This window comes from Electrophorus electricus, chromosome 21 (genome assembly GCF_013358815.1).
Source record: "Electrophorus electricus isolate fEleEle1 chromosome 21, fEleEle1.pri, whole genome shotgun sequence".
Classification (NCBI taxonomy): Eukaryota; Metazoa; Chordata; class Actinopteri; order Gymnotiformes; family Gymnotidae; genus Electrophorus; species Electrophorus electricus.
The window spans coordinates 3,825,409-3,847,621 of record NC_049555.1 but is presented as its reverse complement, the minus strand read 5'-3'; the positions used below and the strand labels follow the sequence as shown (position 1 = coordinate 3,847,621).

General features: G+C 42.5%; 2 protein-coding genes across 5 annotated transcripts; both read right to left on the bottom strand.

Annotated features, from left to right (window-relative positions):
* Positions 1-380: 380 nt before the first annotated feature.
* On the bottom strand, positions 381-1,822 carry LOC113588512 (protein jagunal homolog 1-B-like). The gene is made up of 3 exons (XM_027027721.2): positions 1,767-1,822; positions 1,277-1,416; positions 381-930 (listed from the first exon to the last, which is right to left on the bottom strand). Exons 1-3 carry the CDS (start codon positions 1,779-1,781, stop codon positions 468-470), a joined length of 618 nt encoding a protein of 205 aa, XP_026883522.2. The 5' UTR covers positions 1,782-1,822; the 3' UTR covers positions 381-467.
* Positions 1,823-2,753: 931 nt separating this feature from the next.
* On the bottom strand, positions 2,754-22,024 carry col8a1b (collagen, type VIII, alpha 1b). Of its 4 annotated transcripts, XM_035520879.1 has the most exons (4): positions 15,746-16,656; positions 14,980-15,180; positions 6,946-7,252; positions 2,754-5,776 (listed from the first exon to the last, which is right to left on the bottom strand). In XM_035520879.1, exons 3-4 carry the CDS (start codon positions 7,247-7,249, stop codon positions 3,873-3,875), a joined length of 2,208 nt encoding a protein of 735 aa, XP_035376772.1. In that variant the 5' UTR covers positions 7,250-7,252; positions 14,980-15,180; positions 15,746-16,656; the 3' UTR covers positions 2,754-3,872. The 4 variants fall into 4 exon arrangements, with proteins under 4 accessions (XP_035376772.1, XP_026883505.2, XP_026883507.2 ...); XM_027027704.2 differs by lacking the exons at positions 14,980-15,180; positions 15,746-16,656 and adding an exon at positions 21,945-22,024; XM_027027706.2 differs by lacking the exons at positions 14,980-15,180; positions 15,746-16,656 and adding an exon at positions 21,910-21,997.
* Between the last annotated feature and the right edge of the window lie 189 nt (positions 22,025-22,213).

Sequence of the window (22,213 nt, the reverse complement as noted above, 5' to 3'; positions counted from 1 at the left end):
ATATCAGAACAACAACAGGGGGGCAACTTGAATGCCACCACATCAATAACAGCAGAATCAGTAGCCACCAGCTACACATCTGAGTGAGAACATGGCAACAGACACGTAGCATTTATGTGGGTGCCATCTGGCCTTCACGCTCCTTACAGTCTTGTGTAGTTGCTTGCCACATAACTTCCTAATGTGGCGTTTATCCAGGAGGGGAGAGTGAAGTGCCTTGATAGTGGAAACAAAGTCTTAATCTTAATCTGGGTTATATAATCTGACTGATCTGAGGGCGGGGGGGGGGGGGGTTTAAACAGTACCGCTTGGTGTAGCAAGGTTACAGCCTGCTTTGTTTCTTTTTAAGCAGACATGTTCCGGTTATCTAACAAAATAAGCATGAAAAGGATCTCCGTGATGGAGAAAAAGGCACACGAAGGCATCACCCTCAACTCCGTCTGCCACCCTTGGCAACCTCCCAGGTTTTATTTTTTCTTCTTGTCCTGCGTGGTGGCGAACCAGGCGTCCAGCAGCTTCTTGCTGTAGTAGATGTGCCAGCCGTGCACCTGGATGGCTACCACCAGCAGCAGGTAGAGCACGGAGACAGCGGAGAAGCCAAAGATGAAGCGGTATGCCTTGCCGTGCCGCCAGAGCTGCTGTGCCACGGGGAACATCTCCAGGCTACCGTAGACGATTGGCCCCACGCACAGGAGCCCCGCGCCGATCATGGACACCACCAGGTAGCCGACGTTGTTGCGGGGCAGCGCGGCGAAGCTCACCGCCGTGGGCAGGATGCTGAGCAGGTAGGGGTACTCCCACTGGTAGGGGCTGGCCACCACCCGGTGGCTCACCAGGTTCAGGTGGCTAACCAGCACCTGCGCCACAACCAGCGCCCACAACGCCATGTGGGCCATATTCAGCTTCCTTATCTCTGACTTCAGAGCCACGCTGGAGGGGAGAGAGAGGAGAGGCAGTGTCAGCAGGAGGCTACAACAAGATGGTCTCTCTAATCCAGCGAATCTCTGTCATAGGGCCTGCGCTATGTTCAATGACCTAAACCCGTATTAACTTAGCTGCATTCCTGAACCAAGTAAAACATCAAGTTGTTAAATTCTGTGGCCCTTGGTCCTGAATTGCTGTATTTGCTAAAGCCTGCAGGGTTGTCCTTTTCACATGCCTTAAGGTGTTTAACAAGCATTTAGAAGAAGAAGAAAAAAAAAGATAAATGTATTTCAATAAAACATAAGACAAGAAGTCAGTACAATCATAGGTACACAAATGCACTGATGCACACCTCATCTGATAATGCGCAGCCACGCGTTCCCGGTGCTGAAAGTCACTCCCGTCTGTCCCTGAAGCTCTTGGTCCAGACCGTGAAGCCATTCCAACCCTGAAAAACCACGGACCTCCACCAAAACGTTGTTCCCCAAAACACTACACCATAAGGAATAATTTAGGTGGCTAAAGTTCCCTTGCAGTGAATACAGGCTCCCAATAACTGTCAACTGTAAAGTCATGGGAAATGTTACCAAACATAATACCGTTATTTATAAACGGAAACATTAGCCAGCCTATTTAAAAAGTAGTGTTGGTGTATGCTGACGTTTCAACTTTGAAACTAACCCTTCGGACGGGCAACTTGTAAGTTAGCTTTTTAGCTATATAACGCTAGTTAGCTAACGAATTTCTCTAGCCTCCACCACACAATCATGCTAAAATACACAAGATAGATGAAAAATAGCGTTGGAATCCAGTCGTTCAGCAAAATCCCACAAAACACCCACCTGAGCAGCTGTCATGCGCAGCAAGTGAAGCAAGAAGAAATGCTTCTTCTTCTGCTGCTGCTTCTTCTTCTTCGTTTCCTCTTTTTCCGTTCTATTTTCCGTTTGAGCGTAATACCGCCACCCTTGGCCTGGAAAAGTAATTATTGATCTTATTTCATCGCTCGAAGAGAAGAGTAATGGAGAGTTCACTGCAACAACACTAAAGGGTCCAGAAAATATTGCTACTGTTTCACTTGTAGAAAACACTCATATCGGGCTTTGTTTGTAATTAGTGTAATTAAGCAATAATAGTAGCCAAAGGTAGATCAGGATTTGAGCCCATGTGTCCACACAGAAAAACTGTCTGGGAACAATAATTTTCTTAGGAATTAAGTAAATTGACACAGAGTCAGGGCTAAAACTGCAAACGTGTATACATAGAGATACAAGTGTTAAACATACAGGACCCAGATGATGAAGACACATGACATTTCCCAGATCTGCTTATTTGTTCAATTGTTTGTAATCTGGTAGCAGATCTCTCTCTCTCTCTCTCTCTCTCTCTCTCTCTCTCTCTCTCTCTCTCTCTCTCTCTCTCTGTGTGTGTGTGTGTGTGTGTGTGTGACAAATAAACTGAGCCTTTTTTTCATGTGTGTTCAGCTCGAAGGATGTCTGGATATCAGCCTGTTCATGATATTTAGGAAAAAGAACAATACTAGTTTAAGATGATAAAACTGCATTGTAATTTGTAGCATGACTTGACTACAGCAGACCTCTCATGCCTTTTCTTTGTAAGATTAGCATGTTGGATTAGTGATCACATTACACACACACACACACACACACACACACACACACACACACACACACACACACACACACACACACACACATATATATATTATTTCAAAGTCAATTGTTTACTTTTTTAAAATAAATTGTTGAGTGTTGAGGCTCAGCATATTGAAGTGCCGACTTTGCATGCAAATATCACACATACATCAGCAATTTCAGTCAATTCCATTTTATTTAAAAACCAAAAATGACACTGTTCATTGATTAAATGTTTAGCACCATTGTGAAAACTGGACGGCACAGTTTGTTTGTATGCCCCATGGTTTTTTTCTTTTTTTAAAATTTTTTTTAATCACATATACAAATCCAAACACTCAGTAGTAAAACAAAACAAAACAAACAAAACAAACAAAATAAAACAATAAATTACAGAGAAGAAATCCCACTGCAATCCTCTAGACTAACTTTCCTCAGGTGTAACTATTTTCTGTGATGAAACAAATTAACACTATGTTGACCTTTTATCGGATTTATCATGTCCACATATTTGGAATTAACATTTTCTGCTTGCATATGTTTTAGAATATCTGAGGGATATTAACAGCAAAAAAACATATTATATACACATATGCTATACATATTTCATATGTACCCCAGTTTGTATCAGTAAGTAAAACTGACCTTGCTTCCTTATTTTGCTTAATAAAGTAATGTTTATATATTGATGAATGTGAGCCTGCAGTTACTGTAAAGTGATATGATAACTGGAAGAGGAAAATGTTACCATAAACAAATAAACTGTACCATATATTTTTCATGGAGATTGAGAATGCAATTAGCTGATGTAAAGAATATTGAAAAGTGATAGGTAAAAACTGACAGATGATTGGTAAAAACCACTGTATCTGGTAGAAAAACTGAACGCACTCTTATTAACAGAGAATGTGTATAGTTATGTATGTAGTTAATATTGCCCCAGGCTGGCACAAATAGCCTACTGAAAAAGAAGGAAATATGAATATGTGTGTCTGCCATTTAGATGCTTAATGAATGAATTGAAGACAGAGCCTTTGTCTTTTCTTTTTCCCTAAAAAAAATGTATGTACTACATACCTCACATTTTAAAAATGTCAACATTTTTCATTGTCATATTCATTATTTGAAAAACTACCAGTGAAGTACAAACTGACATCAAATGGTAAATTCTACATGACTGAAATTCTGCACTTTTTATTTTCCCACCTGGATTTCGTAAAAGTGCTGATAACACACATGCAGTTCATATATCAAACGCTGATATCTTTTCACCAAGGACCTATAGTCACAAGCACTTTACAGTGGATACAATAAATATCCAGAGAATGATGAGTGGACATATTGACCAGCATAAAGTCCTGCAGCTTGGTCTGATGGTAATTGAATATGAACAGTGTTTCCAGATCGTAGAGGCAGCACTGCACTCCCTGATGCTTGATCTAGAAAACCCTTTTTGTACTCATCATATGTGTACATTACTGGCTCATTGTTTTTGTGCAGAGCTACCCACACATTGGCTCCTTTGCAGTGGACATGATACACAAAATAATAAACTCCAGGGATGCTACAGGTGAAAATGCCTGTTTGAGGGTTATAATTCTGATTGCCATTGTACAAGATCTTGTTGAATACCACTGGGCTGCCAACAGGAGGAAATGGTGTTATTAGCTGAGCAGTAAAAGCAGGCATCTCAAGACCATTTCTATCAGTAATGTCTCCTACAAGTTTGCCTTTCTTGTAACCATCCAGTTTGGCCCCGTCCAGAATCTGACCTATCTCGGGGCTAATCTGACCCATGCCTGATGGTGGTCCAGGTGGACCAGGAGGACCAGGATAGCCAGGCATTCCAGGTTTGCCAGGAAGTCCAGCTGGTCCTGGTTTCCCTGGTGGACCCATTGGACCTTGAAGTCCAGGATTTCCTTCACCTGGTGGACCCGGTTTTCCCTGTGGGCCATATTCCCCTTTTGGTCCTGGAAATCCTGGAGGTCCAATTGGTCCACTTGGACCCATAAGTCCTGGAATTCCTATTGGACCTTGGGGACCTTTTTCCCCTGGCAGACCACCCTGACCTTTTTGTCCAGGCTTCCCAGGGGCACCAGGGAGACCAGGTAAACCTTTGTGTCCATATTCACCCTGAGGGCCTAAAGGCCCAGGAAAGCCTCTTGGTCCTGGCTGCCCACTTTCTCCTGGGAGCCCTGGTTTTCCTGGAAGTCCTGGAGGTCCTTGTTCACCTTTTATACCTACTGGCCCTTTTGGTCCAACTGCACCACCTTCTCCTTTTGGTCCAGTGAAACCAATGACTCCTGGGGGCCCCATGAGACCTGGTGGACCAGGGAGACCACCTGGTCCAGGTGGGCCAATAATTCCAGGAACTCCACCATAACCCTTTTCACCTTTAGGACCTGGAGGGCCAGATAAACCATTATGTCCTTTCTCACCTTTTGGTCCAGGATAACCTGGCTTCCCAAATCCAGGCAAACCTGGACCCCCTGGAAAACCAGGGGGACCTGGTTCTCCCTTTCCACCTGGAAGTCCATGCTTCCCTGGCAAACCATCGAAACCAGGTTTGCCAATACCTGGTAGTCCTGATGGTCCAGGTTGCCCCTGTTCACCAGGAAGTCCTGCCAGCCCTGGCTCTCCTGGTAGACCAGCTTTACCAGGAACTCCAGGGGGCCCAGGTAATCCATTTTGTCCTGGCTTGCCAACTCCTGGTAACCCTGCTTGACCTGGTAGACCAGGTGGCCCATTTGGTCCTTTATGACCTTGTAATCCCGGAAGGCCAATCCCTTTATCACCTTTAGGTCCTGGAATACCAGGAATCCCTGGAAGGCCCTTGTGTCCAGGCTCTCCACGAAACCCTGGCTGTCCAGGTAGTCCCTGAGCACCTGGTTTTGCCAGACCTGGTAGCCCAGGTGGTCCTGGAAGCCCTGAAGGGCCTGGCAATCCTACTGGACCCTCACCACCACCTGGTCCCATCTCACCCTTAGGGCCTGGCAAACCAATCCCTCCAGGTTTTCCTGGCAGTCCAGGCATACCAGGTTTTCCATTCCCAGGAAATCCTTGAGGGCCGGGGAAGCCAGGTTTCCCAGGGGGACCTGGAATGCCATGGCCTGGAATTCCAGGGGGACCTTGAGGTCCTGGAGGCCCCATAGGTCCTACCTCACCTGGAGGGCCTTTTTCACCTCTGGGTATAGTTTCACCTGAAGAAAGAAATGTAATATGCATCTAATATGAAAATGTAATGCATATATTTATGAAAACATTGAGACACTATGGATAAATACATACATTTAAAAGTACAAGTACATTTAAAAGAGATTGAAATCCTTCAATATTCAGCAGATTTGTATCAAGTATATGATAAATATGAGCAGGTTATATTATAAAATCACTGGGCGTTGAGTGACATAGTTTACTTGTGAATCTTGATTCAGGCTTTGAAAAAACTGAGATACATGTCCATGATATGACAGCTGAGAATATAGCAGCACACATATACTGCAGCTTTATAAGTATTATTAGATATATAACTGTGTCTGCTCTGAAGCATGTAATATCAGCCAATCCAAAACTATTGTCTTTAATATTTCATGCTGTACACTTTTATGTTTTTTAGTTGATGTGACAGTAGTTGCTCCTGTTTTTGACATTTTATTTTGGTATTTTGTATTTATTTTAAGAAGGTGTTTTATCTGTCAATTCTGTTGTCTTTGTTTTGTATATGTTAAAATGAAAAAAAATCAGAAAATATAAGTGTCATTAGACAGGTAATACATGCAGTTTTTAGCTAACAAAGATTTGTTATTTCATGATGTTGCTGTACCTTGTTAAGTTATAGTTTAAATCAAGCTTAAATCATGAGATCATGGTAGGGGATTAACTTAATCATTGTGTGGAACAGTTCACCTCTGCATTTTTTCTTAAACAATGTGATTTATCAAGAATCTATTGCTGTGTGGGTAACCCTGTGCAGATGACAATAGTCAGTGACTCCTAAAAAGCATTTATTTTGGCAACAGCATGGAAAGTTTCATAGCAATTTCATTCTAAATGTGAGTGGCAATTTCAACTTTTTAAAATTAGGTTAAAGTTAAAGAGAAGCTAATTAGTCAAGCAGTATGGGGGTCAATATGAGGAAGACACTAACTTCCCCAGATCTGCCTATAACCTAGAGGCATCATCTTAGATCTTTTCCCTCATGTGTGCCTGCATCAAGATATGGTTGGATTTCAGCCTAATGAAATTCCCCTTTTCCTTAATATCAAGGCTATCAGCAAACAATGACACACAAAGCTCACAGACCAAATAGCATAATAAGTTACTACACTCAATAATGTGACTGATTTGTTTTTTTGAACAACTTTCATACCTTTGCCCAGACTGAATTTGCCCATTTGCAAGGGTAACTGTGGCTGTTCTTTTCCATAAAATGGGAGCACAGGCATCTCGTTTCCATAAGGTAGATGAGGAAGCTCCTTCCCTAGGTACTGCTGATGTGGTATCCCTTCCTTACCCATAGGAATGTGAGGTAACTGAGGCAAGGGTTGGTGTTGCTGGGGCAGTTGCTGGGGCAGTTGTTTGTGCCCGTAGCGTGCCCCTGCTTGGGCATGATGCAGGAGGCAAAGCTGCACCACCAGGGCAAAACCAGAGGCAGAGTGTAGAGGCATGACCATGTCCTGCAGAGAGGAGGAGACACCAGAACTGACACCAGCACTGACACCAGCACTGACACCTGCAGTTATACCAGCACTGACACCAGCACTGACACGTGCACTGACACCAGCACTGACACCTGCAGTTATACCAGCACTGACACCAGCACTGACACGTGCACTGACACCAGCACTGACACCTGCAGTTATACCAGCACTGACACCTGCAGCCTTCAGAAATAGCAGCACAATCATATTGTGGAAAATTAATAATGTGGAAAAGAGGTATTATCCCAAAGGAGTGATGAAGAGCAGGGGGTATTATAAACCAAAAGAGAATGATGTTAAGGGTATTGAGCAGTTTTGACCTATAAATATTCTTAATGTGGATGGTAAGATTTTCTTTGGTGTGATCACATGGAGACACATTTGAAGGCAAATAAGTTAACTGAAGATTCAGTGCAAAATGCAGGATTCTCAGGTTTTGTAGGTAGTCTGGTATATAGCAGCATGATCTGGCATCAGATTCAGACAGCAAAGAAAGAGGGCAAGGACCTACATGTGCTATTTCTAGACTTGGCTAATGCATTTGACTCAGTACCACATAATCTCTTGTGGAAAGCATGTGGATTCTTCCAGATACCAGATAGGATTACTGGGCTGGTTAAGGTGTTCAGTTCTGCTTTAATACAGGAGAACATGTTACATTTTAGTAGCGATTGGACATGCGTTTAATGGTTGTGCTATTTCACCCTTTGCGGTGCTGATGGAGGTAATAATTATGTCTTCTAAGTGGGTTGTGGGCGGGTAGAGGCTGTAGGATGGCACACAGATCAGGGATTCAGTCAGGGCTTACATGGATGATATGCGAAGGCTGACGACTACTCTGCCATATACACAGCAGCTACTACAGAAGTTCACTGATAATCTTACGTGGGCATAGATGAAGGTTGAACCCAGTAGGTCTGTTAGTTGTGAAAGAAAAAATAGTGTAGGAAAGCTTTCTAATGGGGAGAGAATTGATACCTTCTATACTGAAGTTATATACAGTTAAGAATTTAGGTAGATGGTGTAGTGCAGCAATAAATGATAAAGAACAAGTTGGGGTTGAAGAAGGGGTTGAAGAAGGGGATGGTGAAAGCTAGCATCGAGAAGGTGTTGCCAGGTAAACTGAAACTGTGATGTCTACAGTTTGGCTTGCTGCCTCATATTAGTTGACCACTGATTGTTTATGAGGTTGTAATTACTGAAGTAGAAAGGCAGGACAGAATTATGAATAAAGCTATAAGGAAGTGGCTAGGGATGTTGTGTTGTCTAAATAGTTGCCTAAGTATGGGAGAGGAGGGCTACAGCTGACAAGCCTAATCCAGGAATTTTATATTTGCTAAGGCAAGTCATGAGATGGGCTTGTTAGAGTCTAAGGATAAGGTGATAAAATAGGCTGCACCAGTCGCAAAAGCAGGGAGTCCACGAGAGGTGGTGCAGTTAGCTAAGAGAGCATTGGCGCATGTGGATGTGATAGGTCAGGTGCAAAGGGCAGGGGCAGGGCTTTGGTCATGTGACGTACAGAATGCAGAGCAAGGCCACATTGCCAGAGAGAAGGTGAATGGTTACTATCTTTATTTGTGAGCTGAAAGAGAAGTATAGCATGCAAAAGCAGCCCCAGAATGAAAGCAGGGATAATAGCTAAGTTGAGAGAATTTAGAGGCATGGAAAATTCCCTGGTGAAAGCTGTAGCTGATGGATATGAGTGGATGGAGTATTACATTTTTGCTTGGAGTGACTTATGATCTAATTCTGCAAAACCTTGGGCAGTGGGCTGGTGAAGATTGTAGCTGTAAATTATATGCAGAGACTGGGTTGAAGCATATTTTGCTGGCATTTAGCTAAGGTTAGTTTCTTGCTGAGACGCTGCACATAGAGGAAAAGTAAGGTGCTTAGCTCCATAGCATGTTGATGTGATAAAAAGTGCATGGAGGTTGACTCTTTGCCTACTTGTGTTAGCAGCAGAGCAGTTAGGTTGTACGTAAGGGGCAGTGTAAAGAAGTGTGAGCGCAAGCTATAATGATCAGTTGATCAGTTGAAGGGCAAGACTGGAAATTGATAATGGGTGTTGGTAGAAAGCTCCAGACTACACTGAGTCTGGATACGGTATTGTAATCAGAAAGCATGCAGATATTTTATAGAGTTATCAATTATATTTGAGGATGCAGTTGATTACGTTTTCAAAAGGAAAAAACTGAAATATGCAGATTTGGTGGCTTTGGTGAGAGAACATGGGTGGCAGGTGTATATAAGGCCAGTAGAGATTTATAGTTGTCTGCCACATCTTTGCTTGTGGAATTTGGTTTTAGAGGCCTTATGCTAAGTATGTAGCTGTGAAAAAAAGCTCAGAAGTAGCTGCAATGGCGAGTCAGTAGCTGTGGATGAGGAGAGCACAAACATTTACAATGCTATCTTGGGAATGTTTGGAGGTATAGTGCATAAACTCCATAAGGACCTCGCAGCATTGACAGTTTCAGTGGGGCTGGATATGGCCATAGGTGCTGGGGAGGCCTGTATGGACTTAACGGTTTAGGCAATAATTGGCTTAAGGGGTTCGGTAAGTTCAGTAAGGTAGATCTGTGATTGAATTGGGGTGGACCTCACTGTTGAGCCTTCTGTAGGTAACCTGGGCTTAATCCAGCAAAACACAGATGAAGGAACATCCCTCCCTGACAACCTCTGTGAAGAGCTTGCGACATAATTGATTGATAGAGGCTTTTGGTTTTATAATAAGTTGAAATCTTAATGGTTAGTACAGGACATTTGACATTATCTACTGTGGATAGGTATGGGAGCAGGCCCAAACAGGCCTGGAGGATGACCTGCTAAGTTTGGTGGTGCACTCTCTTTGGTATGCAACCTCTCTCTCTTAATATGCAACCCCAAGGTCATCTGAAGTACATAGGCTTAGTTCAAAAACAACTAAGACACAGATGAGGTGAGATACTTACCTGATGACCCCTGTGAAGAGACTGTGAAGTAGTGGGTTCTAAGAGCATATTATAAAATGAGTGGACTGAGCCATATGTGAAACCCTCATGGCTTGGCACAGGACTTTTGACATCTCATCTTTTGTATACTTACACATTTGTGGTATAGAGAAATGTACATAAATAAATTTCACATGCATATATGTGATCATATATAAATATAATTTAAATATAATATACATTGTGTTAACTTGTTGCTTACCATGTTCACTGCATATTTTCACTTTTAAATCTGCTAAAATACTTTTAGAATACTTTAGAACCTGTGATGTAGCAATCACCAACAGTTTCCAAAAGTCTCAAAAAGTGGCAATAGCTCTTGCTTTGACTGTAACAGTAAACGCTCACATGGAGAGCTCTGGTGTATATCCACACAAGCTTCCCATAAGCCTTGCAATCACAAGGTCATTGTGACATGGAACTCTGTCACAGTCAAAATGAGCCTAACACTGAGATGGAAAATTAAGATCAGTCCATAGCATACAGCTGGTACACAGCAGACTATATATTCTTGATCCTGCCATGTTGGACTGCTTAACCAATCAAAATGCTTCTTTTCTAAAGACCTTTCTACCTGGAATTTCAGTGTCTTGATGGGTCCATTTTTTTCTATGGCTTGGAATAACTTTGAGCTGAGTTTATGCAGAAGATATGTATTGGGTAAATAGCATATTTTTTTTAAGACTTTCACATTTTCTGTTTTACACAGCAGTCCATTACGACAGCTTATTCCTAAAGGGAATAAAGGGGAATAGTGTTCTGTGAGACAATGCATGACAGTTGATTTTTTGCTTGATTCTTAGTAAAAGATTGGTCATCGTCACCTTGATAATCACATGATCTAATCCAAAGCCTTAGAGAGAGGAGAGAAGGTGAGTCAATACAACTGCTGATATATTTCAAGCACAGCCTGTGTATACTGCATAATACCACCTAATGCAGGGCCAAAATAAAAACAGAGGTACTAAAAATAGATGGTGCTTTTATCCTACAACAGAGGTAGTCCACAAACAACAACACTGTTTTTGAAACATGTTATCATGCAAGACAACATATGCTCAGACAAGACGCTCTCATGGTAGAATGGTTTTACTGGTGTTTCTAATGCCTTCATTAGCTGCCCTTCTAACTAATAGTATTTAAATTACCTGAAGGTGATAAATTAAGCTGAACGCACACGTGCAGTAGACATATGAGTCTGTGGTTAGCTTGATGGGCCCCTGTGACTACTTTAAATACCAGCTTTCCTGCACTCTCTCTCTCTTTCTCTCTCTGAGCAATGGAAATGGAAAGCATGTCATCTCTGCTGACAGTGAAATTTTCCAGAAACATACACATTTTTCACACATTATTTAGGTGGAATTGTAGAATACTGGAGAGCAGCAAAACTGCACAGTTCGCTACTTTCTCTGCTCTGACGTACCTGATCCAACTCGTGTTGGAGCAAAAAAACAAAAAAACAAAAACCCATCAGTCTGAACAGTGCTGCATTTAGAGGTGGATGAGATCCAAAAATATAATATCACAATACTTCAAGACCATTCTGTTGATATGTACATGAGGTATCATGAGGTTTAGGCTTTCTAAAGGGAGCAAGCAAGTGGGAACGGATGCACATCAGCAAAAGAGTAGGGACACATTTAACCCTTTGAGGTCTACCATGTCACCAGAGATAGAAAATACTACATACTACACACTAAGAACTATATAACTGTATCTTAATTAAAACAACCAAGAAGATCTGTGAACCCCACAGACATGACGTGTCTTTTGTAAATATTATGTAATATTATGTCTTTATAGGTGTAGATATAAAGTATGGTTGTTGTGGATCACGGTGTTATAAGGAGGGGCTGCCAGTTGGTTTGGGCAGTGGATTTTGTCACTGTATTTGGTGATAGGGAGTGTGTAGGCTGTGTATTTTCTTTTGGTGGAGTATAGATAGCTGTCTTGTTCTTTTCTAGTGTGTTTTGTTTGTTTTGTTGGTCTTGGTCCCTCCTGACGTTGCTACACTGATCCCCAGTATATTTGTATGTTTATTGTGACACCTTGTAATACACTTGTTATTTGCTGCATTTGCTTCGTCTGTTACATTTGTCATTCCGCTCACATAATGTTTACCATTATCAAATCATGTTATTTTGTGTTTATATATGGTCTCATATACCCTTGACTAATAACATAATAAGCAGTTTCAGGCAGACAGCGGTCCATAATAGTGCCAGCACTATGATAGATCTAAAGAATGTTTTTTGTAAACTACACACTTGGACTGTATTCTTGAGGTCTTGATCCATGTGAGATGCACAGAAAAGCGTATTATGAAATCATTTATCTCAATAAAATAGTTTCATATGGTCCTTCCCAGAGTTTCATAAGGTAGAAATATTAGACTGGCCAGTGTTACAATCTATAAATAATGAAAGTGTCACATCTCTCAATACTAAAAAGAACCTAATCTGTATCTTTTTAAAAGAGTTCATCAGTAGTAACCTGACTGATGAAAACACAGTTATCCCACCCCTGAAAGAACAGTACCAGGCAGTGAAACCAATGACCAATCTGGAACCTATTATGACCCCCCAGTCGGAGAGCAGTTGATGACCTACATGTGTAAGTGAGGCACACCACATGAACGGAAGTCCTCAGGACACCAGCAGCGAGTCTCACTGCACCTGGAGATCCAGCCCTAATCCTGTCCGTCTTGGATGGAATAGGTGTAAAACAAGCCATTTCCCCGTGAGCTTTCTTATTGGTATATTTTGCCATACCCATATGCTGGGGGTGGGGTTGGGGGACTAAAAAGGTCAGTCCCACTGAAGTGGAGAAAATCCTAAATCACATCAGGGTGGCAAGGATCAGATTATGGTCCTGATCATGGTCATTAATATTTAATAATGATAATTGATGCTCACTGACCATGGCATGTAAGCTGAAACATTTGGGCTTGCTTCACTGGTTGGATTCAGATCATATTAATGGAGTAATATTGAACTTCTTTTGGATTTGCCTGGTCTTTTTTTTTTTTTTTGGGCAGTGTGCGGGCTACATTCTTTATTTTTGTGGATATTCTACTATTTGCTTCATGCACCCACAGCAAATGTCTTTCTGTTTATTTTCTTGGACTGAGCGCAACTACACACCTTTTGTTTTTCTTTTAAAGGTTATTCAGAAATGTTTACTACAACTGTAATATTTCAGCTACTTAGTTTCACATCTTTCCTTACTGATTTGGAAAGGGTGGATACAGCCCTGGTGATCACGTTTCTACCTATGACAATAGACTAACACCCATAGAGAAAAACTAGATCTAAGCCCCGTAGTAAATGTGATCTGATCCATCTGGCATAATGTCTTCTTTTGCTTACGGTAAAGTAGTTTTTGGCAGAGTTCCTCGTGTTTCTATAAATGAGGTTGCACAGAAGCCTCTTCAGCGAATTGTGAAGCTCTAGGGTTGATCGAAGGAGAATGGAGCTAGTCATATCACGTTGTATTAAACTCTATCCAATAGAGGGCGCTGTTGTAGTTAAGTACACAAAAAGCAGGACGCTACATCTTGATGGTTGTCAATCTTGACCTTGCGCGCAGTGTAAGTTATCCATTTGAATTTTTTTTTCTTAAAGCTTGACTTGACCGCAGTAAATAGTCCTTTTGTAAGTCCTTTTCATTTTAAATGAGTCTCTCGCATTTAAAATGCACACCAATTTTGCATTAGGCACATTACTGGCACTACATCTAATAAGAAAGGAAAAATCAAATAAAAGATTTAGGCAGAACTGTCCACAAGCATGCTGTCATTCAGAATTTTCTGTTCTAGAGAAAATAAAACCATTTTTCCCACTGCTGATGTAAAATCGTAGATACTACTGACAGGCCTGTTGTGCAAAAGGACCATTTACTGGCATCGTTGTTCATAGGAATTTGAAGGAATCTCTTGATCTCGTACATCAGTAGTAAGCAAACGTAATCAATACTCAAACTAAGTACACATACACACACTCACAGAGAGAGCGAGAGAGAGAGAGAGAGAGAGAGAGAGAGAGAGAGAGAGAGAGAGAGAGAGAGAGAGAGAGATGGACGCGCGTTAACTTTTCTCAGCGCTCAGGTGTTTTAGCACCCAGCCGACAGCTCCACTAAACGTAGGCACCCTACGTATAAGCTGAACCCGAGATCATCGTTCCATACCCTGCTCTGACGGGTCGTAACGCTGGAGACACGCCCGCAGGAACAACGCAGTGATCAGGTTTTGTAAATATATTACCACATATTATCTTAGATTATCATTATCATTATTATGTTACTCACTGAAAACACTGCTTCAGTATATGACTGCGGTTCTGTTATTGGGCAAGACACGGTTGATTTCTTAAATTGTTTAATTAATTGACTATAAATTCCAATTTAAAAGATGCATACTTTTTTGTTTCTTAAAAACGTATTTTTATCAGTGATGAAGACAAATTTTAAACAGTTCTTATAAACGTATGTGCACATATATGTCTTTTCTGGGGGATAGATTTCGTGAGATGTGCCCTACTATTTAATAACATGGGTATAGGCCTTCAGTATTCTAGAATTCTAAAATTGGATTTACAACACTACCATGCATATGCCAGTGTATATTTTTAATCATATGCGTTATCTATCAAAACTAGATAATTACATGCTGAACTGAATTTTGACAATGTATGTTTGAGATAGTGAGAGAAGCCTCACCTGAGGTTCATTCCTTTGGCAATTCTAATTTATTACTCCTCTCACACATTTGTTTTCGGAGAGTCTTGTGCAATTCTACTTAATACTGAACACCTTCAGCCAAGACCCAGTGTTCTGGAAAAACAGGATTTGGGTGGAACTCCTAGCCAGACTCTCTCTCCCTTCCTCAGGCAATGGGAGAGATTCGTACAGCTGTCACGGCTAAAAGGAAAAGAGGAAACAAAACCTTAAAACAAACTCCTTTCATTCCATGTCAAGCATCCTCGACCTCCGACTGCCACACTTGCAATAAACACGATAGCTTTAACGAAACTCCGTAAAGTATTGACGCAAAAACAGTCCGGATTTCACAGGGACTGTCATATCTAATCACGCAGCAGAGTGTAAACTAAGTTGTGTGCGTTTGGCGCACGGGATGAACTCATTAAACACACAAGGGCAAAACCGTTAAAAAAAGAGTAAAGGCGACTCCAACAGCGGTTCACAAGAGGCCATTGGAGACGCATCCGGTGCCAGATTAACATCGCAAGCTTCAGTTTAGTCCAAACCCAAACCACTGGCCGTCTTCGATCTGCGAGGGTTTCTTTTCTCCGCTCCCAGTCTGTTTGTCAGATTCACACGCGCGCCGAAATGAAATTTCCAATTAGCCGCAGGGCTTGCTTCTGACAAACCGGCACGTCAAACATATATGTGCGTTTCAGTTTGGCACGTCCAAAAGCGGCGAACATACAAGAAGGAAGGCAGAAACGGTGAGAACTTAACTGACACATTGGTTAACCGCATCGAAAAGACGTGCGCCGAGCCTACGGGACGGAGTCTGGGCGCATGTCTCCACGCTCCCGTGTCTCGCCCGACTGCGCCAAAATGTACAAGCGCAACGCCGCGTCCGCCTTGGCCGCAGTCCACAGCTCTGTTAGCGCCAGGCCGCTGCTTCCACCTCTTCTGAGCCTGCTGACTGCTTCCAGATGTTCGGCTTACATTGGAGCTAAACAAAGGCGATGGCTAGAAAGAGCACATTAAACACTGGCATTTATTAGCAAATTGTTGTTGCTGGAATTCTTACTGATTTTATTAAATCATTTATGTCACAACGGATGGGGATTTGTTTTTTTAAGAAACACCATATAATTCGGAAGGAATCAGTAATAGAAGTTTAACCTGGCAAAATGTTACATCTCCCCACCTGTCTTACAGGCCACAAACAGCCAGGACCAGAAGAACTGATATAAAACAAGTGAAGGTCTTTGCATTGTTATTGCAACTGCATTGACAGACAATGCATATAATTAAACCTACAGTTGAACCTCAGAGCACAGGTTTGAAAATTTGCTTGAAACATTTTTTTTTATTTATTTAAAAAATCTGAAAAGGGTCTGTTCAGAAACCAAACAGGACCCTAGTAGAACTTGTCTTTTGGTGTTGGTGTTTAAAAGCTGTAGGCACTCTTGATCAGTGATGCAAACCATCTTTGGAATTTAATAGTTAATATCTTGGTTAATATAAAAAAGTTATACATTTTAAAAGTTTAAAAGATTTATATATATGTATATTTGTATTTTCATTTTATTTATTCTTTGTTTGCTTTCTGCAGGATCAATTGCCATTTTTGGACTAAGGCAGTATATTAAATGGTTCAGATACTCTATTGTTTTTGTCCAAGTAGTACTGTTCCATCACAAGGGCCCATGCAACCTATGAGCCAAAACCCTCGTGAGGTGATGCCCTCATAGGGCGGTCCCCCTGTAGGGTAAGGCCCTTGTGGGGCGGTCCCCCTGTGGGGTGGGGCCCTTGTGGGGCGGTCCCCCTGTGGGGTGGGGCCCTTGTGGGGCAGTCCTCTAGTGGGGCACTGTGTGGTGGTGTCCTCATGGGGCAGTCTGCCTCTGGGGTGATGCCCTGGCAAGGAGTTGGGTCCTGTTTTATTGTGTCAACAGACACACACACACACACACAGAGGCACTGGTGACTTGCAAGCACTGGTATTTGTACAAGAAGTACCTCTGAGGGACTCCATAAACTTAACCACACACAGACAAGCAAACACATGCATTCAAAAGGGAAATCTACTACAACATTAGAAGTAAGATAGGGAGGTAGAACATTGTTTTAGGGATTACTGTCCTCATCTACCATCCTAAAACTGATGTCTGTCTTTTTCTACCTTTCATAAATACCCTCTCCATTTCTTAGCTGTGGCATATTAACTGCAAAATGTAATTGAGTGTGTGCGTGTGTGTGTGTGTGTGTGTGTGTGTGTGAGAGAGAGAGAGAGTGAGTGTGTGTGTGTGTGTGTGTGTGTGTGTGTGTGTGTGGTGTGTTTGCATACTCAGAGCAGCAGATGTCAGTGAGAGGCAGGCATGCAAATGTGTGTGTGTGTGTGTGTGTGTGTGTGTGTGTGTGTGTGTGTGTGTGTGTGAGAGAGAGAGAGAGAGAGTGTGTGTGTGTGTGTGTGTGTGTGTGTGTGTGCGTGTGTGTGTGTGTGTGTGTGTGTGTGTGTGCGTGTGTGTGTGGCGTGTTTGCATACTCAGAGCAGCAGATGTCAGTGAGAGGCAGGCATGCAAATGTGTACGTATGTGACATGGGTGTGTTGGTGCGCGTGCGGGCGCGTGCGAGCATGTGCGAGCGTGTTGAGGATAGAAGAATGCAGAATCAGCTGATGGAACTGACAGTGATCCAACAGCATGGTTTGGGGCTGTAAAACACATTCACTCTGTTTCTCATTCTCTCTCCCTCTCCCTGCCTCACTTTCTCTCTTTTCCCCATCCTCTCACTCTTCCAGCCTCCCTCTCTCCTTCTCTCCCTTTCTCCCACTTCCTCTGTGCTCCTCTCTCTCCTGTCCATCCCCCTTCCTCTTGCTGTCTTTCTCCGCCTCAAAGTGTGAAGATGACACACAAACACTCATACACAAGCACACACTCATACACAAGCACACACCCATACACAAGCACACACTCATACACAAGCACACAATCATACACAAGCACACACTCATACACAAGCACACACTCATACACAAGCACACAATCATACACAAACACACACTCATACACAAGCACACACTCATACACAAGCACACAATCAAGTTTCACAATTGCATTTTACAGCTTTAGAATCTTTATTATTTGGCATTCATGTGCACATGTAAAAACTGCACCTGACATTCAGTTCTTCTCTTGCTCGGTGGAGAGCTGTCCCCAGCCATCTCTCTTTCTCTTTCTCCATCCCTCTCTTTCTCTCTCTCCATCCCTCTCTCTTTGTGTCTCTCCATCCCTTTCTATTTCTCACATTCCCAGCATTCTTCTACACTGCACTGCAGTGCTACCTTTGATAAACCCGGTTTGATCCAGACGAGTCTGACAGCCTGGGCAAGCCTGATGCCAAGGACCAGGTTGACAGCCCAGATCAGCCTGCCAGCCCCGACTAGCCTTTCAGCCCAGACTACCCTGTCACACCATCCTGACAGCCCAGACCTGCCTACCAGCCCATACCAGCCTGTCAGATCAGCCTGACGACCCGGACCAGCCTGATAGCTCAGACTAGCCTGACCTTGTGAGCAGCAGTGGACAAAATTCAGTGAATTACATTCACTCTTAGGAGTTTAATATGGTAATAAAAAAGAACCAAGATTATGAGGTTCACCAGTTTTTATTTAAAATCTGGACCCCCTGAATGTTACACTGACCCCCCTCAGTGTTACTGAGAAATCGCTCTGTTTAGTTTGCAGGCCAGGCATTGCTAAGTACTTCTGAACTTGAAACTTGTTCATGATTGCTCTTGGACAGAAGCAGTCTAAACACTGCAAGGGAGGCTTCGAGAAAAAAGTACATTAACAGCCTTTTACAGACACAGCTGCATTTCAGGGCACTTAGTGCCGTTTAAGGTATTTCTAGAGGACACCTGACCTGGTTGCTCCTGTAACTCGTGATGGGAGGGAAACAGTTCCACCCTGCCACGTTGCCTGGACGACACGGACCACTTTTCCCCGGCTCATCGGCCGACTTTTGTTCCAGACGTGATGAGGGGGAAGAAGGTTCAGTGAGAGGCGAGATTTTCTGTTTGACTGAGGGCTGTTCCCAGGAGAAGAGCCAAGGCTTGGAAAACAGCAGCCATTCAGGGGGAAACGGCCAAACCCACCCTTCAAAACACATCCGAGTGTCCTTCTGCATCACCTGCTCGGTATAACCCACGGTGTGGGAGCGGCTCCAAACAAGAGTTGTTTTTAGTCAGGGACAATAACATTCAAATAAACCCACTAAACGCATTTAACGTGGGTCACATGTGCAGCGGGATTCTAGAACGTCAGATGCGACAAATGACATCACAGTGGAATTCAGGGACATTCCAGCTGCCCGTTCCAAACCCCATGTTCAGCCAGAAGCTAAGCTTCCATGTGCCCAACCACTGTCCATTTCAACCTGCACACAACTCGTCCCTTGCTCTGTGACATGCCATTGTAATCGCTGGTCATTTCCCTCTCGTGTACCTCTGTGCACAGCCTTAAAAGTATTCCAGAAGAAAATTTAGAGGATTTGAAATCGGAAAGGATAATGTAATAATGGCTTATTTCCCTCAACGTCCCACAGAGGTATACCGACGACATTTTAAAAAGTGAAGTTACAGGGTCAGGAAGTCTATCAATCACTACGTCACAGCGATTTAATTTAAAGCACAAAATAAATCCAAAACATTTTAAAAGGATCCCTCAGTTCATGACAAGGTAAAACACGTAAATCAGTACTGAAGCATTCTTTAATGAAAAAGTCCAGCCAGACAAAGTCTTAAATGCTTCTGATGCCACTTAAGGAATTTGAGTGGGATAAAGTTGTACAGGTGTTTTCCGTGAACAGTCCGGTGAGTCAGAGAAAGACAACGCATTGGTGTACAAATGCCAACTATATATTATGCACTTCCAACAGTACAGCCATATTTAAAGACTCATAACACATTCAAATAAATATCACAGACATTTACACTGTTTATCATAATTTGTCCTTCGTACTTGCCTGTGATATAACGAAACAACCAGTAAGACAGCGAGATTTATAGTCTTTGGCAGCAACGTAAGTTGTAGTAACGCCAGTGAAGTGGGTGCACAGGGCTGAGCTTCTGTAAACAGCTGACTGACACCACTAAAACGAACATAATTCCTACCACATTAGCTTCAGTTCACCCGCAGCTGTGCAAAAGATCCCAAGTGATTACTAAAGTTATATTCATCAGAATAGATGGATGAGAGAGAGTGAGAGAGAGAGAGAGAGAGAGAGAGAGAGAGAGAGAGAGAGAGAAGAGGAGAGGTAAAGAGAGAGAGGAGATATATATGATAAAAAGGGGACAAATAGAAATGGAAAGAGATTTACATGATGAGAAAAATGTGAAGAGAGAGAGAGAGAGAGAGAGAGAGAGACTAAAATGGAGGGAGGTCAAGAAAAATATACAACAAAAGAGAAGCAAAAAGAGGGAGAAAGAGGCATAGAGACTGACACGATGTGAGAGAGAGAGGGAGGTGAAGAGAGAGGATAAACAGACAGAACAGAAACAGAGAAAGAGAGAGAGAGAGAGGGAGGGAAATTGGGAGAAGAATTTTTCTGCATGCTAAACTATTCACTGCCACAGAGGAATGAACGGTGAATGAGGCACCCTCTCAGAAACAACTTGGCGATTACAGCACTAACAATCAGAAACAGAACGCATTCCCATGGTCCTTGTGAGGTCTAACTACAGTCCACGCTATCTGAAAACACCAGTCATTAGTTCTCAGACAAGGACTCCTTACCAGAACTGAGCTTCCATGACAGCATTCCAAATATCCAACAACTCCTAAGGATAAACAAACAAACAAAGAAAAAACAAACAAAAGCACCAGACTACAAATAGACAACAAAATTAACAATTAAAAACACTGGACTACTATATTGGCCAGCTGGTCTCATTTATACAAAAATAAATTGTTTTTGAAAACAGAGGGTTTTTGTAAACAAATCACTTACATAATTTAATTAGCTGGAACTAAGTACATCCTTTGACCTGTATGTAAAGTTAACAAAAACCTTCACATTTGTTCTACTCTTTGCTTTTAAGTTGTGTCCTTTAATGAGACTGACCGAGTGGGTGAACGGTGCTCTTTGGAATCCAGGTGAGGTCTGGCAAAAAACTGTACGCATATAAACACACTGTGAGTTTGTTATATGCTGGAGACAAGTCTGCACAGGGCAGTCCGACTACTCCTGGATCCCCACGACCTGTTTGCTAAGCTGAGGAACCTGGGGTGAGAGAGAGTGAGGCAGCCACAAGCCATAACATCCTGACATCTCCTCTTCTCTACTGCCTCGCCTCACCTCTGGCCCGGGAGTCCACCATTGGAACCCTGGGTAGTAAACGCCCAGGTGGAGCAGTAGGTGGAGGTCAAGTGAAACACCAGATCTGAATGCAGGTAGCTGTCCCGTACAATAATATGCATATTAACATATGCATAACATATATTAACATAACAGCAAATTTGTTCACGTCTCATTTCAGAAACACATGCATGTGTCAATAAATCTTGCACTTTGATACATGTTTTTCAATAAGCATTCATCCAGCTATACTATTTTTCAAACTTTATGATTTTTCTCTACATATTATTAGTTGTGTTACATGCTGAGCTGACTCAAGATATTAATATCAGATCATTTTTTTTCCTGTGCTATAAAGTATCTCCACAGTCTAAGACCTTCAAAGGATTTCAAGTCAGTTCTGCTAACTGGAAAAATCATAAGTGGATATGTAACATTAGAGTCAAGAAGTCCATTATGAAAAGCAACAATGCTGCACGCACACGTCATTCAAGCACTCAGACCGTCTTTGGCGTCCTGGTACTGTGCCAGAGAATCCACATCCAGAACACTGGAAACATCACATGCAAGAACACAACACTATGGCATAGTTACTCACGTTTCCAGCTCATGTATGCATCAGGTGCTGCTTACCTCTCTCCCTCTCTCTATATATCTCTCTCTCTCTCTCTCTCTTTGTCTTTCTCAGGGCAGGGAAAGAGGACTGAAACTACTCTGTGGTTAAAAACATCAGGCAGCATGCTGCAGGTTTTTATGGGCAGGTGGGAGGGGTCTGGCCAGATCACAGAGGAGGTGGGGGGAGAGACAGAGAGAGAGAGAGAGAGAGAGAGAGAGAGAGAGAGAGAGAGAGAGAGAGAGAGAGAGAGAGAGAGAGAGAGAGAGAGACTAGATTGAAAAGAAAG

What these genes read in the sequence shown, in the direction of transcription:
- LOC113588512 (XM_027027721.2), bottom strand. An exon ending in GCTGCGCATTATCAGATGAG is followed by an intron (nt 931 to 1,276) that starts GTGTGCATCAGT and finishes TCTCCCCTCCAG; the next exon opens with CGTGGCTCTGAAGTCAGAGA.
- col8a1b (XM_027027704.2), bottom strand. Translation starts at nt 7,249, where the DNA reads ATGGTCATGCCTCTACACTCTGCCTCTGGTTTTGCCCTGGTGGTGCAG. An exon ending in CAAATTCAGTCTGGGCAAAG is followed by an intron (nt 5,777 to 6,945) that starts GTATGAAAGTTG and finishes TTCTTTCTTCAG; the next exon opens with GTGAAACTATACCCAGAGGT.